At 36.6% G+C, this 18,514-nt stretch overlaps 1 protein-coding gene across 3 annotated transcripts in view; it reads left to right on the forward strand.

Moving 5' to 3' along the window:
- Positions 1 to 18,514, forward strand: part of Immp2l (inner mitochondrial membrane peptidase subunit 2) — an 868,756-nt gene that overhangs the window by 11,596 nt on the left and 838,646 nt on the right. Inside the window, exon 3 of one of the 3 annotated variants that reach the window (XM_078040070.1) lies at positions 13,341 to 13,462. The exons of the other annotated variants lie outside the window; for them this stretch is intronic. Coding sequence (XP_077896196.1) covers positions 13,399 to 13,462 — 64 coding nt within the window. The 5' untranslated portion in view covers positions 13,341 to 13,398. The remainder of the gene's footprint in view (positions 1 to 13,340; positions 13,463 to 18,514) is intronic. 3 annotated transcript variants of the gene reach the window in all.

An 18,514-nucleotide genomic window follows, 5' to 3' on the forward strand; every position in this document is an offset into this window, starting at 1 on the left:
GCTAGGTATCAAAGGGAGTAGAATCCCGGGTATTTGCCCACGATGCCATAGAGGGAGACATTGGGCTAATGAATGCCGTTCTCAAACCACCATAGAGGGTATTCCGTTATCAAAAAATGGACAAAGACCAAGTGTCTACCCACAATATCGTGGAGAAAGGTATCAGGCCCCGTTGTCAAAAAACGAATTGGAGGGCCCAATGCCCCGGGGCCCAAAGCCACAAATATACGGGGCAATGGAGGAACCCAGCAGCACCATCAAGGTAGTGCCCAGGACGCACTATCCATCAGATCCCTCATCAGACAAACTAGAGGGAGCGCAGGGTTGGACATCTGTGCCTCTGCCAGAGCAGTATTAACTCCAGAGATGGGAGTTCAAATCATTCCCACAGGAATAAAAGGACCTCTTCCCCAAGGAACAGTAGGCTTATTATTAGGACGCAGTTCTTCTACACTAAAAGGACTTATGATAAGTCCTGGGGTAATTGATCCCGATTATGAGGGTGAAATAAAAATTATAGCCAGTTCTCCAAGAGGTATATCCGTAATTTCATCAGGAGATAGAATAGCACAGTTATTAATAATACCCAGCCTACATGATGAATTTTCCAGTTGTAATGTAGAAAGAGGTTCCAAGGGATTAGGCTCCACAGGTGTAGATTGGGCTATGCTTTCTTTAAATTTAGATTCTCGCCCAATGCTAAAATTAAATATTCAAGGACATGATTTTAATGGGCTGCTGGACACAGGTGCTGACCTCAGCATCATATCTCGTCAGGAATGGCCAAAGCACTGGCCATTGCAACAAGCCACTCAAACGCTTCGAGGCCTAGGAGTGGCAACTAACCCCCATAGAAGTGCTATGGTATTAGATTGGAGGGATCCTGAAGGATGTGAAGGAACTATACAGCCTTATGTATTGGACCATCTTCCCATAAATTTATGGGGACGGGATGTCCTAGATCAATTAGGATTGACATTAACAAATAACGTCAATTCTAACGCGCCCACTAGTAGGGCTAAACAAGGCTTTAGAAAAGAAAAAGGATTAAGGAAACAAGATCAAGATATGATAGCACCAATTCAAATAGATCAAGAAATAAATAAACATGGATTGGGTTTTCAAAAAGGGCCACTGAGACAATCAAAATTACATGGAAATCAGAAAGACCAGTGTGGGTTCCTCAGTGGCCCCTGACTAAAGAAAAGATACAAGTAGCCCACGATCTGGTCAAACAACAATTAGCGGAAGGACATTTACAACCTTCCGTATCTCCCCATAATACTCCCATTTTTGTCATTAAAAAGAAATCTGGTAAATGGAGATTATTACAAGATTTAAGAGCCATTAATAATGAGATGGTTATTATGGGACCTGCTCAATCAGGGATTCCCCAATTGTCTGCTTTACCAAAAACCTGGCATGTGTTAACTATAGATATTAAGGATTGTTTCTTTTCAATTCCAATTCATCCCGAGGATAGTCCACATTTTGCATTTACTATCCCTGCACTAAATCATGAAGGTCCTGATCAGAGATATGAGTGGAAAGTTTTACCCCAGGGGATGGCGAACAGCCCGACTATGTGTCAAATTTATGTTAATAAAGCAATCCAGCCACTTAGAAATCAAAATCCTGAACTACAAATATTTCACTATATGGATGATGTGTTATTAGCACATAAAGATAAGAACACATTGCTAGAATGTTATGCCACACTTACAAACTTACTAAAAAATTATAATCTAGACATAGCAATAGATAAAGTACAATTAAATTTTCCAATTAATTATTTAGGAGTTTTATTATCCTCAACCATGGTCCGTCCACCAAAAATTCAAATACGAGTAGATCAACTCAAATCACTTAATGACTTTCAAAAATTATTGGGAGACATAAACTGGATAAGGCCTTACCTAGGCATACCAACAGGAGAATTAGGACCCTTATTTGATATCCTAAAAGGTCCATCAGATCCAAATTCACCCCGCATGTTAACGCCTGAAGCAAGAAAGGCATTAAAAATCATTGAAACATATATGGAAAATATGCATTTGGATAGAATTGATATAAGTTTGCCTTTATTATTTATTGTACTACCAACAAAAAATATTCCTACAGGAGTATTTTGGCAAGAAGGTCCATTATTGTGGATACATTTATCGTATTCCCCTAATACTATTCTTACTAGATATCCTGAGGCTGTAGGACAATTAATACTCAAAGGGATAAAAGCAGCGAAGGGAGTGTTTGGGATTTCTCCCAATAAAATTATTACTCCATATACTATGGATCAAATTGATGAGTTAGCTAATGAGTTAAATACTTGGGCAATAATCATGTGTAAATCTAGTGTCTCATTTGATAATCACTTGCCATCTAATCCCTTGTTGTCCTTTTGGTCTAAGCATCCTGTAGTTTTTCCTAAAATGACAAAAAAAAACCCTATCATGAATGCTCCAAATATATTCACTGATGGGTCAAACAATGGTACAGCAGCGGTAGTTACCCCTGATCAAACTTTTACATTTTTAGTACCCAAACAATCAGCTCAAAAGGTAGAGCTCAATGCAGTATTACAAGCTTTTATGATGTTCAAAGATTCTGTATTTAATTTATTCTCTGATAGCCAGTATGTAGTTAATGCTATAGCATCCCTTGAAGATGCTGGTAGGATTTCTCCTTCCTCTACTGTTTTCTCTTTGTTTTCTGCTATACAAACTCTAATCTGGGACAGAAAAGATCCATTCTTTATTGGACATATCAGGGCACATACAGGGTTGCCTGGAGCCCTTAGTTTGGGTAATGAACTAGCAGATAAATCTACACATGACATACATATTTTCTCCACAATAGAAGAAGCTATAAATTTTCATAAAAGGTTCCATGTCAATGCTAATACCTTACAAAAACGTTTTAAAATAACTAAGGAACAAGCCAGACATATAATAAAACAATGTCAAAATTGTGTGACATTTTTACCACAAGTTAATCTTGGAGTCAATCCTAGAGGACTGATACCTAACCATATTTGGCAGATGGACGTTACACACTTGCCAGAATTTGGAAAATTAAAATATTTACATGTTACAGTTGATACTTCTTCTGGATTTTTAATGGGCTCCCTTCATGCCGGAGAAAAAACTAAAGATGTTATAGCTCATTGCTTACAAAATTTTGCCACTGTGGGTGTTCCTAAACAGTTAAAAACTGATAACGCTCCTGGTTATACGTCTAACTCTTTTAAACAATTTTGCTCATCATTTGGCATTACTCATATAACAGGAATCCCATACAATCCACAGGGTCAAGGCATAGTTGAAAGAGCTCATCAAACTATTAAAATGTACTTATTAAAACAAAAGGAAGGAATTGGAAAAGGGTATATATCCCCCAAAGATAAACTTAAAATAACCCTTTTTACTCTAAACTTTCTAAATTTGGATTCATCAGGACTTAGTGCTGCGGAAAGACATATGTATCCGAAAAATGTACATAAGCCTAAGGTACTTTGGAAAGATATTCTAACAGGACAATGGAAAGGTCCGGACCCAGTAATAGTCTGGAGTCGGGGCTCCGTCTGTGTTTTTCCACAGGAGGAACAGCAACCAATTTGGATTCCAGAGAGATTAACTAAAACAATTTCTACAGAAAAAGAAGATGATTTGACTCAAATCCATAACAGCTGATATCCAGAGCTCCAGCTTGGCTATTCTTACATCTACAACAGTGATTTACCACGGTGCCTTTTTCAATATCTATTTTATTATTACATTTTTCCCACATCATAAGGTTCTATTTTATTTATTTATTTATTTTCTCTTTCTTTTTGAGCTCATACAAACCTAGGTTAATGTTTTTCTGATCAGTTTTATTTTTTGACTGTGTTTTATTTTTTTTTAACTGTAAAGTTTTTAAACATTGCAATGGAGATTTCACCTAGGTATAGCTACAAGGCCTTTATTTACTATTGTCCTATATGTTCTATGTTATGTATGCACTGTTTTGTGTTGTATGTCTGTATGTGTGTATGTCCATATTTCATTTATAAGGAGCGCTCATGTATAAATAGATATAAATGGATCCAAAAAAAAAAAAAAAAAAAAAAAAAAAAAAAAATCACGTGACTTATATGGTTTAATTTAAATTAGGTAAACAGCTGTTATAAATTTTGCTTTTAAAGGTGGTTAACAGATCTGTTTGTTTACTTTCACCTTTCCTTTTCATTATATTTAACAATTCTGTTCAAGATAATGTCTCTTTAGCACCATGGCCAGAATTCCCATCTCCATCCCAATGCCGGTGAAGACTAAGATAAAACCAAACTACAACTTCTATGATAGCTATCACAGTAAACTATATAAACTGATACATCAATCAATATAACTCAATAAGTATCCTCAATCAAGGACTTAATTTACTTTGGGAGAAAATGGACATATTGACAGACTCCTCCACTTTGAACTGCTCAATCAAGGACTTAATTTACTTTGGGAGGAAATGGACATATTGATAGACTCCTCCACTTTGAACTGCTTACACAACTTGCCTGGACTATGTATCACCTGTATGCATTGTGCTCTATTTGTTGATACAGTGAATTATGGTAGTGCTGAAATATCTTAGCTGCTGTGTCACCAGTGTTACTGTTCTTCCTAAGGAGCCGTCAATTGGCTTGGTGTCGTGGCATTTCTGTATCTTCCTCCCTTCTACTAGTGATGGTCTAAAACTTGGGGGCCAACAGAGGTGAGGCAAGAACCTCACCCCCCCACTGGCACCAAAGTTAAATTTGGGGGCCAACAGAGGTGAGGCAAGAACCTCACCCCCCCACTGGTGCTTAGGCCTATCCACAAGCATGGCTATGCTAGACCGGTAGTCAGTGACGGGTTGATCTGATTACAGTGGATTCAACCTAAGACAGGAAACTGACGTGTAAAAGTCAGTTCTCCCATGACGGGTAAGAACCACATGTTAAATTGGACAACCTACCAGGCACGGTCCCTAGCCACATTGCCATTGCTTAATTAAACAGAAGGGGGCAGATGCTAGGAGCCACTGCAAAGTATTACATTCATATGGAAATTGGGCTCCTACTGTTCACTTAGGCCCATTTGGGGACTCAAGTTACAAGACTCCTGGAGAGTTCCCATTGGTTGGGGAAGGATGGTAGGAGGGTGTTCCGGGGGAAGTGGAGCCCCCCGGGTCCGGTAGGGACACACGGGTGTGGGTGTGTGGACCGGCTTGTTAGGGGGACGCACACGGCCTCTCACAAAATAAAACTTTGTTTCAGTTCCATCTGGCTTGTGTTTTTGTGCTCAGCCGGATTGCAGCATCGCAAGCCGGCGTGCACTGACAGCGACCCGCGAAAGCGCCCAGCAGGAAGGCAGCAGGTGAAAACAGCAGCGGGCAGAAGCGGAGCCAAGGCTCACGCGGGCCCCGCCGTCCAGCCTGCAGCATTAGTGGATGAAAAATTATTCATTTGTGATGTCATAGTTGCTATAGGTCAGCATTTTGGGGGTTCTACTTCAGGATCTTGTGAAGTTGCTCTCAGAGCTGAAGTTTTTAGAGCATGGCTGAAGCTAAGAGATTGAGTTTCAAGATGACCTGCTCACGTGGCTGGCAAGTTGGTTCCTTTCCATGAAAGGTTTTTCATGAAGCTGTCCTCTTGCTATGGGAGTTGGCTTCCACAGAGCAGTATTCAAGGTACCAATATGGAAACTATAGTGCCTTTTATGATTTATCTATATTTGTTTTTTAATGTATTCTTTCGGATTCATAGACCATAAGAGTATAAGGTAAGGATCACTGGGGACTCTTATGGGGGATTGGCTACTTGAGAGGATAACCTCTGCCTGACATAGGATTGCTTTGAGCTTAATTTAAGAATTTATATGAAAGTCATTTGTAAATCATTTATTAGACAATATAATTGAGGCTGAGTAAAAGTGGAATTAGTTTGTTTTATGCCATGTTAACATTATGCCTGTTCCAAGTCTTTCTTCTCTTGCTAAAAAATTATTTTATCTTTTATCTTTATTTTGTGTTAAAAAAATCTACTCCTTTAATAAAAGGCTACAGCAAAATGTGTTTTTCAAGTTTTTCCCATCCACGGGTATAAAAGTAGTATGTTGAATGGGAGAAGATTAGAAATAATAGTGATGGTAGCAAGAACCTTTTGGTCCTCTGCTGAGTAATATTCTAATATGTCATTCTAGAGAGTCTATCTCCTTGATGAAATTTCTACATGTCTTATTCTTTGTATATCTCTCTTGTCATTTGCTTGATTTTGCCTGGATTAGAGTTCTTTTGTGGATTTGTCTATTCATATGTTAGACTGGAAACTTCTTTTTTCTTTGGGTTTTTTTTTTTTTTTTTGGTGGGGGGTGGTTACTGGGGATTGAACTCAGGGGCACTTGACCACTGAGCCACATCCCCAGCACTACTTTATATTTTATTAGAGATAGGCTCTCACTGAGTTGCTTAGTGCCTTGCTAAATTGCTGAGGCTGGCTTTGAACTTGCTATCTGTGCCCATCCTTGGAAACTTCATAAAGTAGAAGCTGTGTCTTACTCTTTTCTGTGCCCCTCACCAGCACATTTAACTCAAGGATTTGGACTTAATTGGTGCTTAAGCAGTTTTTGCTGAATTCAACTGGAATAGTTGGTCAAACTCTAGCCTTTGTGCCTCCTTTTAAATTTAAAATTAAAGGGTTCTATTTTGCTCAAGTGGTGGTGATGGTGGTGGCTCCTGCCAGATCCATCTTTAACTCTACTTTTTATAGGTCCCTGATTTGCCATTAGAGCCCTTTACCTCTCTTAAATGACTCTGAGAATTGGACTGCTATGTGCTTGGTCTGGCCTTCTCAAGCATGCAAATACACATAACCCTAACAATCATTCTTATGTGACTTTCAAAACCTTGTTGAACTTCTGCTTGGTTTGGTAACTATATAACTTGATTTTTACTTCTTAGGTTTAGAATTCCCAGAAGATAAAAGTATACAACTTTCTTCTGTGTAATAAATCATAAAAATTTAATCTTTACAATTTTCTCCAAAAGTTTATTGAGATAGGTCTTTGTAATGACACATTGACACACACACTTTTATCTTTCTTTTGAAAAATGTAGCAGTTATGTTTACCTTTTGAAAAATCATCTTGTTCTGTAGCTGGAGGATACACTGTAATTGGAAACAAATGCCCATCCTTAGGGAATAGGATCAATAAGGTATACACAGTGGAATATTTAATAATTGCTAAAGAGAATTAGGCAGTTTAAATATGTACTGAAATGAAGTAATCTTCAAGACACTACGTCAAAAAGGAAGGTGAAGAATAATGAATCAAGGTGAAGAATAATAACCTAGTAGGTTATTATTTTGGAGAAGACTGAATTAAGATATGTGTTTTCTTTTGTATACATAGGGTATCTCTGGAGGGGATAAAGTGGAAAATATTAATGGGGATTGGACCTTGGTAGCTAGATACTAGGGATGGGACAGAATATTATTTTTTATTGTGTACTTCTTTTGGGGTATTTTGAATATTTTACAAAAATAAAGACAAGAAACACATTCAAAATATTATATATAACCAATTCTGAGAAATTAAGGATTAGAAAAATTATTTTTAAAAAGCCCTGCAGTTCATATATCTGCTAAGGGATTTATATCCACAATATATAAAAATTTCTGTAAAACAAAAACAAAAAATTAAAAATTAAAAAGGATCATAGGACTTTTATCTCCAAAGAACATATATAAATGGACAATAAGCGCATGAAAAGATGCTCAGCATCACTAACCAATAGGGAAATGCCTGTCAAAGCCACAGTGAGATTCTATCCTTTAGGATGACAGCTGGAGTAGGACTCTTCTGTGGGCAGAACTGACCAATAAGATGGCTATTTTACTCTCAATTATTTTCTCTATCTCTTTTTGGTACTAGAAACTGAACTCAGGGATGCTTTGCCACTGAGCTACCTCCCCAGCTGTCTCTATTTTTTTAGACAGGGTCTCACTAAGTTGCTTAGGAATTCACTAAATTCCTGAAGCTAGCCTTGAACCTGCAATCCTTCTGCCTCAGGTTTTCTTTTAAGATTATAAAATATATTGTCCTTTTTTCTCCTGTTGTGAGACTGTGTGTGAGTTTGGTTTCTGGGTGTAGATGTTTTGTTTTTGGTGGTTTATCTTATTCTGTTTCTCTCAGAATAAAAGAGCTTATTTTTGTCTAGTTGGGTTTTTGTCTTTTTCCTACTTGAGTTTGTCTCATTCTTACTTTCTTTGGAATGTGAACCATTCTCAGGGATCCTTTAATCCTCCTGTTTTGTTCTTGCCATGCTGATCCTGCCTGTTTTATATTTAGGGGAGACAATATATTCCTTTCCTGATAAAATGCTCATGAACATTCTTTTTATGAATGCTCAATGTGATCATCTCCTCCCCCAAAGCATCTTTCCTCTGGTTTTGCTGCTGTTAAGTAAGACTGAGCCCTGTTTGCTCCCTGCCACAGAGGTCATCTTTTCCTAGCTTTCTCTATGCAATTGTTGAGAGCCAGAGCCGAAGGGGCCCCAGCAAAATTCCAGCTGATTGGCTCACAGTGGCCCCAGCAAACTTCCAGCTGCCAGCTGATTGGCTCCTCTGTAGTGATGCTCATTGGGCCGTCCCCCCCCCCCTTTCAGACCATGGAGCTGCTCATTGGGGGACTCTTTTGGCTCTGCCCACACGACCCAGCCAATCAGCCTCAAGAGCAGGGGTGAGGTGGTGGAGAGGCTCGAAGCCGGTGGTGGCAGTTGGGTCTGAGGGAATTCCTGAAGACCTCCTGTGGTGCCGCGTGTGTTCTAAATATAAAGTTCCTTTCTGCTTGACAAGTGGCTGGTGAATTGTGCCCAGCCAGACTGTGGCAGGCAATGGAGAAGAATGTCAAGTATACAAAAAGCTAAAGACATTTTATTCTAAGGGTTTCCCCCCCTCAAAAAAAAAAAATCCCTAAAAATTTATCTGCACATATGAATTCACTGGATCTTATTGATTTTTCTCTATGACAGTTGAGGTAATTAGTTTCTTTGTTGATGTTTTACTGTTTTTCTCTTTATATTTTAACCTTGCTCTTTCCTCTTTGCATGAAAGAAATATGAATGGAATAGACAAAGTTGATAGGAACTATACTCAGTTTTAAGGACAGAATTTTACTTTAGCAAGGTATTAAATTGCTCATTTTGTTTCCTTGAGTTTTTCTTCTTCCTGATTTGTAGGTATTAAAAACAGCAGGATATGTATTCTTAGCATTTGATAAAGGGGAAGAGGTGAACTATGATTTAGTTTGTTTTGCTAATTTTTTTCTCCTGCTGGGAAAGGTGCAGAAAAGAGAAGTCTGAGAGAAAGTATTTTCTATTTAGCATCTTTTGGAAATACTTAGTCAAAGGAGAAAAAAAAAGATATATTCTCAAGTATTGCTATTTCATTATAGAATAAAAAAATTTAAGAGTGGTAGTTTATTTGAAGGAGAGATTATGTCTTTGGGAAAGTTTGACATCTAGTAGCATTGATTTGCATGTCTGTTGCTTTTATCAAATGTATGATTAGATCTGAACATATAAAAACTACATTTGTTATTATACAAGATTTAATTTTATGGTAATATCATTGACTATATAATTTTTATCTTTGTTAAAAGTATTTTTGACTAAGGAATCTGGCTGGTTAGAAACTATGCTATTGAAGCAGTACCTTGGGATTGATTAAGGGTGGTCTTGGCTCATAGAAGGGTAAAAGAGCTAAAGACATTTTATTCTCAGACTTGTCCTTTTTCTCCAACATACATGCAACCACACATTTTTTTTTTTTTTTTTGTCAGTTCTGGACATCAAGCAGATATCCAGAACCTTGTGTACTAGGCAAGTGCTCTGCCACTGAGCTACATCCCCAACATGACAGCACATTTTGTTGTAAAATTAATATGAGCGAGTTGAGGGTCAGTTTATTATAAGAGATGACTGGGATATGGTGGTGTGGTTATATCAGTTTTGTATTTGAAAAGTATAGCACATTAATATGGTTATGAATGTTTAATAGGTAGTTTAACTGTTGCAGAAAAAGTGGTAGTTTAAACTTAATTGTGGTTTGAGTTTAAATATGTGGTTGATTTTTAAGTACTTTGCTCTATATTTGCTGAAAATATTACATGTGGAGATTATGCTTTAAACATTGTAAAATGTTTTTCTAGTATTAGCTAAATGATTGTGGGAAATGTTACACTTGAAAGGTCATGTTGATTTTCTGGCATTTCCAATTTTACATTTTATATATATAGTTGAATTGGTTTAACTCCTCCTTGAGCGTTTAAAGATTCAGGTAATAAATGGAAAAGAAAAATTGCAAAAGGGAAGATGTTTTGGAATGCACCTGTCTTTCAGTTTTCTTTTTTCAGTGTTGGAACTTCAAATTCTAAATGGCAATTGAAAGAGCTGCAAGGACAGTACCAAAATAAGGGCTTCATTACTCATTAAGTTCAAACATAGCTCATTATATTTTTCATTTTTCTATTAATTAATATTGCATGTAAATCTAGTCCTTTCCCACTCCTCCCTCATTTGAATGAGACTTTGAGTATTTATTTAGCTTTTTTTTTTTTTTTTTTTTGGTATTCAGGGATTAAACCCAAGTGCACTTAACCACTGAGCCACATCCCTAACCCCTTTTTATATTTGGAGACAGGGTCTAAGTTGCTTTAGGGTCTTGCTGAGTTGCTGAGGCTGGCTTTGAACTTGTGATCCTGCCTCAGCCTCCCAAACTGCTGGGATTATAGGTGTGCACCACCTGTATATTTACTTTTTACATAGTGGTTAAATTGTCTGTCTAGTACCCTTTTCCCCCCCTTCTTGGAATTTATTAAGGGTGGTCTTGGCTCATATAAGGGGCTCAGCCTTGTCCTTTTTCTCCAACATTCATGCACACACACACCTGGTTTTTTTTTTTTTTGTTGTTGTTGTTGTTTTGGTCAGTTCTTGGTTTCAAGCACAGAAAAATTAAATTGTTTCTAAATGCTGCAGTAGCATTTATGAAGTCAATAACCTATTCTGCCCCATGTTTTTTGGGAGTGGTGAATAACTGGGAGGCATTTAGCATAGTCCTTACATACACAGGTCACTGGGTTAAATAGTCTGGATGTAGCTCTGCTATTTACTGTGTGACCCCAGGAAAATTACTTAAACACGAGTTTGTATCTTTTAAAATGGGAGATACAAACAAGGTAAATGCAGTGATTAAATGAATTGATTAGAAATAAAATATTTTGCTATCTTTAATACAGTGATACAGTATTTTAGACAACACAAAATGAATATTCTTTGCTGGCCTGATTTTTAAAATTTCATGATTTTACATGAAATTATTATTTATTGTTTATTTTTTCCCAATTAATGCTTTATTTCTTTATAGATGTGGTCATAACTTGAGGAAGAATAATTTTTTAAAAAAATATTTAGTTTTTAGTTGGAGTTGGACACAATACCTTTATTTTATTTATTTGTTTTTATGTAGTAGTGAGGATTGAACCCAGGGCCCCTCATGTGCTACGCGAGTGCTCTACTGCTGAGCCACAACCCCAACCTCAGAAAAAATAATTTTTACTGATTTTGTTAATGGTGAATCATTCTAACTTTATTAAAAAGTGAAACAAAACTTCACTGTACCATTAATCAAAAATTTTATGTGATTATTTAATATTTATTGAAGTTAAAGCCCCCAAATATAGCACAATGTTGATATTATTTTGGCCAAGGAAAGATAATGTTTTACGTATTTTCTAGAGGGTCTATTAGGCACATCTCACTTTTAAAATTGACTTTTCATTTTTTATTTTATTATGAAAGTTTTTGCTTGATATAAGGAGGTAAATTTGGTATTTTTGAATTTGTATCTTTTCCCAGGAAAGATTTTTGAGTAATATGCTAAGTCTTTTTGCAGAACAAAACTATGTTAGATTCTGAAAAACTTTATTATTCACAACTGATAGATACTAATTTAAATTGCTTAAATTTGTGTATGGCTCATATAATTTTGTCTAGCCTCATATATTTGATAAAACCTATCAAAATTGTTACTGGATTTTCCTTCTAAGCCATTTACTGTAATAACTATTGTGACACTAATATCATTTAATGTTGATGAGACAATAAATATAAGTTTCTTACAAAATGGGAGAAATTAAAGGATTATTCTCAAGGCTTATAAGTTTCTAATTAAAATTTAAAAAAACAATAAAAACAATAAACTTTTTGGTGGCTAATATGAAAATAATTTAGTTTTATTTATTATTGGTGCTTATTTGCAAATGAAGTCATACTTATCCTTGTTGCTAAAAGTAGGAATACACTAGAAGCTTTTCCAAATGTGTGCTTTTTCTGTACTATCCAGCCAGTCTCTTGACATGTGTTTTTATTAAATGAACACACAGGTATTAAGTAAAGATCAGACAAGAAACTTAACAGTGTTATTATTGAAAGTGAACATAGTTTTATGAGTATGTTAACATTTCTGCAGAAGTCAGAAATAGTCCCAGAGTGTGGCTGCAGGGATATTGATGGTGATGGGGCACATCATGGAAGACAGGCAATTTTAGAACTGAAAGAGGGGCCATTCTCAAATGAAGGTAGCTGAAATTAGATTTGTAGAATCATTCAGAGTTGGAGCAAAAAACCTAGGGATAGCCTGATCAAGTAGATGATGTTAATTGCCTATTCTTTGGCATAGTTAGGACTTAAACCCAAATTTTTGGTTTTTAATATGATATTGTGGGAGGAAGAAGAAAGATGTAGCTCTAGAAAAGAATGGATACTTGGTTCTTTGGAAGTGATACATGCATGGAGATACTACTATCAGGTGGATTGCAGGCTCTCAATATAGCCTAATCAGATCACTCATTTTCTCTCTTACTTTAGTTGCTAACATTCAAGGAGTATATGATTACCAAACTGGCTTTCTATTAGCATTTTAAATGTGTGTTATTAAAAACCATAACTGTAATTAAACAAGCACATTTATTTAGTATTTACAAATGCTTAGCAGAATTCTAAGAACTTTAGGATATTGAGGAAGGATTGAAACATGAAAATGGGAGAATGGACATAACTATAAAATGGTAACAATATTGAGTGCCAAATTAAGGTATTGCTAGTGAGTGCCAGAGTGGGTGAGAAAGGCTCATGTAAGATTTCCCAGAAGAGATGAAAATTGGTTGGTGTCTTCTCAGCTCAGTAGATTTCATAATTATATGTGTTCAGCTTTAAAGATTTCAGATTTACCTAACTGGTTAAGTTACAGAGGAGGAACTTAATTGCAGGTGTTTCTGTTACTTCCTGTTGAGCATCATTCCACAATTCCATGCTGTTGTGCACAGGATGGCAAGAGATTTCTGTTGGAGGGATTTCTATTTCAGCTCATCACTCTTCAGTGAGCTCACAGGTAGATGAAATTTTTCCCACTGGTCTTCTGAAAGTTGTATGATGAAGCACCCCTTGTTTCAGTAACCCCGGTTCCTTTTTGTTTCCTGATTGCAAGGTAGCTTAAATGTTAATTAAATGTGATTTCAATGGATCCTTCCATTTAATATGATCTTTTTTTTTATGAAGAAACTATTAAAGTGAGGTAGAATATAAAACAGCAGTAGCTGGCATTTTCAGTAGGTTGTTCTGCTGTTCAATTAGATTATTTTGGTGTTCTGGGTTATGAATCATTAACTTGAAGATTGGTACATAAATAATGCCATTAAACATAATAAGATAAATAAATTTAAAAATAGATTCATCAGAGAATAAATATACATCTCAAAACCCAAGCACTTTTCCCTGTACCAGAATATTTCTGTCTTTAAATAGTATTTCACATTTTATCCCAAATGGAAGACAAAAAATCTGACACAGATGAATTTAGTCTAATCAAGAAATCTGAAAGACACTCAGGATTTAATTATATAATGAAAACCTCAGTCTACCCTTGACTATATTTTTAAAATTTTTTATTAAAAAAATGTTTTTTTTTTTTTTTTGTAGTTGTAGATGGTCAGAATGCCTTTATTTATTTTTTGGGGGTTATGAGATTTATTTATTTTTAAGAATTTTAATTGAGTTTTTAAAAAATAAATGACAGCAGAATGCTTTACAATTCTTATTACACATATACAGCACATTTTTTTCATATCTCTGGTTGTATATAAAGTATGTTCACACCAATTCGTGTCCTCATTCATGTACTTTGGATAATGATGTCCATCACATTCCATCATCCTTGCTAACCCCCAGCCTCCTTTCCTTCCCCTCCCACCCCTCTGTCCTACCTAGAGTTCATCTATTCCTCCCATGCTCCCCCTCTCTACCCCACTATGAATCAGCCTCCTTATATCAGAGAAAACATTTGGCATTTGTTTTTTGGGGATTGGCTAACTTTACGTAGCATTGTCTTTTCCAACTCCATCCATTTACCTGTAAATGCCATGATTTTATTTTCTTTTACTGCTGAGTAATATTGCATTGTGTATATATGCCACAATTTTTTATCCATTCATCTTCTGAAGGGCATCTAGGTGGGTTCCACATTGTGAATTGTGCTGCTATAAACATTGATGTGGCTGTGTCCCTGTAATAAGCTGTTTTTAAATCCTTTGAGTATAGACCGAGGAGAAGGGATAGCTGGGTCAAATGGTGGTTCCATTCTCGATTTTCCAAGGAATTTCAATACTACTTTCTATATTGGCTGCAGCATGATACACTGGCATCAAAACAGTTTGGTAGACAAATGGTACAGAATAGAGGACACAGAGACTAACCCACAAAATTACAATTATCTTATATTAGACAAAGGTGCCAAAAACACTCATTGGAGAAAAGATAGCCTCTTCAACAAATGGTGCTGGGAAAATGGAAATCCATATGCAACAAAATGAAATTAAACCCCTATTTCTCACCATGCACAAAACTCAACTCAAAGTAGATCAAGGACCTAGGAATTAAACCAGAGACTCTGCATCTAATAGAAGAAAAAGTAGGCCCTAATCTTCATCATGTGGGATTAGGCCCCAACTTCCTTAATAAGACTCCTGTGGCGCAAGAATTAAAATCAAGAATCAATAAGTGGGATGGACTCAAACTAAAAAGTTTCTTCTCAGCAAAAGAAACAATCTGTGAGGTGAATAGAGACCCTACATCTTGGGAGCAAATTTTTACCCCTCACACATCAGATAGAGCACTAATCTCTAGGGTATATAAAGAATTCAAAAAGCTAAGCACCAAAAAAATAAATAACCCAATCAATAAATGGGCCAAGAACCTGAACAGACACTTCTCAGAAGAGAATATACAATCAATTACCAAATATATGAAAAAATGCTCTTCATCTCTAGCAGTTAGAGAAATGCAAATCAGAACTACTCTTAAGATATCTCATTCCAGTCAGAATGGCAGCTATTTTGAAGACAAACAATAAGTGTTGTCGAGGATGTGGAGAAAAAGGTACAATTCATACATTGCTGGTGGGACTGCAGAATGCCTTTATTTTATTTGTTTATTTTATGTGGTGCTGAGGATCGCAAATGCTAGGTAAGCGCACTGAAGCTGAGCCGCATCTCTAGCCCCACCTTTGATTCTTTAAGGCAGTGACTTTTAAACTTTTCCTTTTCTTATTTTAACATAGTAAACCCTTCTGTAAAGAGAATCTTGCTTGGAATTCCATTCTTTAAAAAGAAAAAAAGGGGCTGAGGATGGAGCTTAGTGGTAGAGTACTTGCCTAACATGTGAGACTGTGAGACCCTACGTTCCAAACTAGCACTGCAAGAAAAGAAAGGGGGAAAAAAAGAAAAGAAAAAGAAAGAAAGAAATTAACAGATAAAAGCAAAGTGACTCTGATTGAGGTGTAGGGATCAGGGTTCAAAGCTTTGGACCTGCCTCGTATCATGGCTTTGTGGTTGGAGCTATTTTCCTGTGTTTTCCATGTGACCTGAAATTTTGCCCATAACCCCAGGCTCCCCACCCTGTAGTCTTCCTGTCCTGAGTGCCCTCTATGCCCATCCATCTTGAGTTAGAATATTGGTAGTCCTGGCCAGACCCCGCCAGGCCTAGTGTGGATATGTTGGCCCCAGGTGCTGCCAGGCCAAAAGCCAATGGAATTCTATGACCTTGCACTGATCACTTTGGTCACTGCAGACTGCTGTTCGCCTCCAGAACTTCACCAGCCACCTGTGTTCTGCCTTTTCTGAGAGTTACCCTCCTTACTGCTGCCACTGTTATGGTTTGGCTCCTAAGGTACGGGTAGCAGGGGCACTGCTATTTGCTATTAGGGCTGTTTGCATTGGGTCTCGTGCCTGCCTGTGCCCAGGGATACATTTTTCCTGTTTATAGGTTAGCATCTGGGCTGTTTTTGTATTTTTCTCCTTTGTTTTATTATCATCTTCAGAATTGCAAAATAAATATCTTTCTCTGAAGACAAAGAATTTCGGGTGCTTAACATCCCATGATAAAAGAAATCTTTCCTTTCTCCTCTTACTCTCAATATACCAATCCACAATATACTAAACTCACAATATTCAAACCTACAATAATTCTATCCATAATACTTAAGTCCACAATATTATAAACCATAAGCACACTTTTCTTGAGAGAGAGGGCCAAACACTTACAAGTTACCTTGCTTCCACGTAGATGGTCCCTATTCAGATGCTAGATCTCACCTGGGTCCGGGGCAGGCGACAGAATTGGGGTTCCTCTGCATGAAGTAGGCTGGTAGCAGAATAAAAGCTTATACAGAGAAAGTGACGAAAAAAACACAGTACACAGAAAGTAATTTTTTTAAAGCAAGGAATGGACAGCTGTTCCATCTTAGGGATCGAGTTTCTACATTAGAGAGAGAGATGGAGCCCACACTTGCTTTATTTATATGGATAAGCATCAGAGTTTTTCATGGAATATTCTTTGCCAAATAAGGTAGGGGGTGGGCTGTCCAGTTCCCAATGGGTTATGTCCAACTCTGGAGCTACCAGTTGGAGCTACCAGAACTGTCCCACTAGTAGAGGGGTGCAGAGATCTCACACCTTGCGCAGTCTGATACACACTGGAAAGCCAGGATGCTTCTCCAAAGGAAGACTTAAGTCCCCCATGGCTCAGTACCAAGTAAAGACCTCTCAAGTAGCTTTACAGGTGGCTTCCCACAGCCTCCCTTGGCCTTTGAGCTTCCCGGGAATCTTTAGGATACTGTGGAGCAGAGGTTGAAAAACATCACTTTTAAGGAAAAACAAACTAAACACTTTGTAAAACTATATTGTTAATTGAAAAAAAAATCTTATAGTTGAATGCATTATAAAAATTACTTGATCCTCCTAATATTTTATTGTCTTAATGAGTGCTGGGCCATTTATTTACTGAAAAAATAAATAAAAAAACCAAAAAATTAACTTTCTTAATGTGTGTGTGTGTGTGTGTGTGTGTGTGTGTGTAATTTCTTTAAAAAACACTTTCTCCATCAACATACTCAACTGTGAATTAAATCCATCAGGTAAGAGATGGAGATTTTAGACCAATGCACATGCATGAACACAGTTACTACACACACAAAAAATTTGTTACATGTGGCTGGGCAATGCCTTTCCCTCAATTTATATATCTACAATATTCATGACATTCTGAATGTTATGTAGAGAGACTATGGAGAGGAAATTATGAGGTTAGCTTATCAAAATAATAAAATTTTTAGTAATTATTAGAACTGATTAATTAATTTCTTTAATAAAACTATATTGAACATTGAACCTTATTTTGTATTTAATTACAAGGCATTGAAATATGGCTAGTGAATGAGAATCTCTGCCCTAACAGAATTCACAGTCAATAAAGGGTAAAGATGAGAAAATAAGATATGCTATGTTATGGAAACATACAAAGGGAATCTAATTCAGACTTGGAGAATCAGAGTGGACTTGCTGTAGAGTTCTCAACCTGAAAGATTGAGACTTACCAGTTTTATTTAATCTGAAGAATGAGTAAGAGTTGATAAAAAAAAAACAAGAAATGTGGGAAGAATACTAAAGATTTAGTAAGGGAGAGCATTTATAAGTGTCCAGAGACAAATGTAAGTGTGGCAGTTCTAGAAATTGCATGTTCCTAGGTTTGGTTGTTGGATGATGTGCTAATGAAAGAGTAGATAGAAATGATGAGACTAGAGATCTCAACATAATTAGACTTGTAAAATCTGACTTGCTATAGGGATTTGGGGAGTAACTGAAATATTACAAGCAGGAGGAAGTTATTTGTATCTTTTCAGGAGAGAGCACTTTGGGTGACTACCATGTTGACTTTGAGGCTGCATTTTGGATAATGGAATCATTTTTTTCAGGGTATAAGAATCAAGAGTATAGAGTACTGTATAGTTTATCTGTTCCTAACATCCCTGATTGCCTCTCTTCTTTAAAAAAACTTTCTTCATTTTTTTATGACCTCTCTAACCTTATTTACAAGGTTAGAATAATTCAAG

The sequence above is a fragment of the Ictidomys tridecemlineatus genome, chromosome 2 (assembly GCF_052094955.1).
Source record: "Ictidomys tridecemlineatus isolate mIctTri1 chromosome 2, mIctTri1.hap1, whole genome shotgun sequence".
Taxonomy (NCBI): domain Eukaryota; kingdom Metazoa; phylum Chordata; class Mammalia; order Rodentia; family Sciuridae; genus Ictidomys; species Ictidomys tridecemlineatus.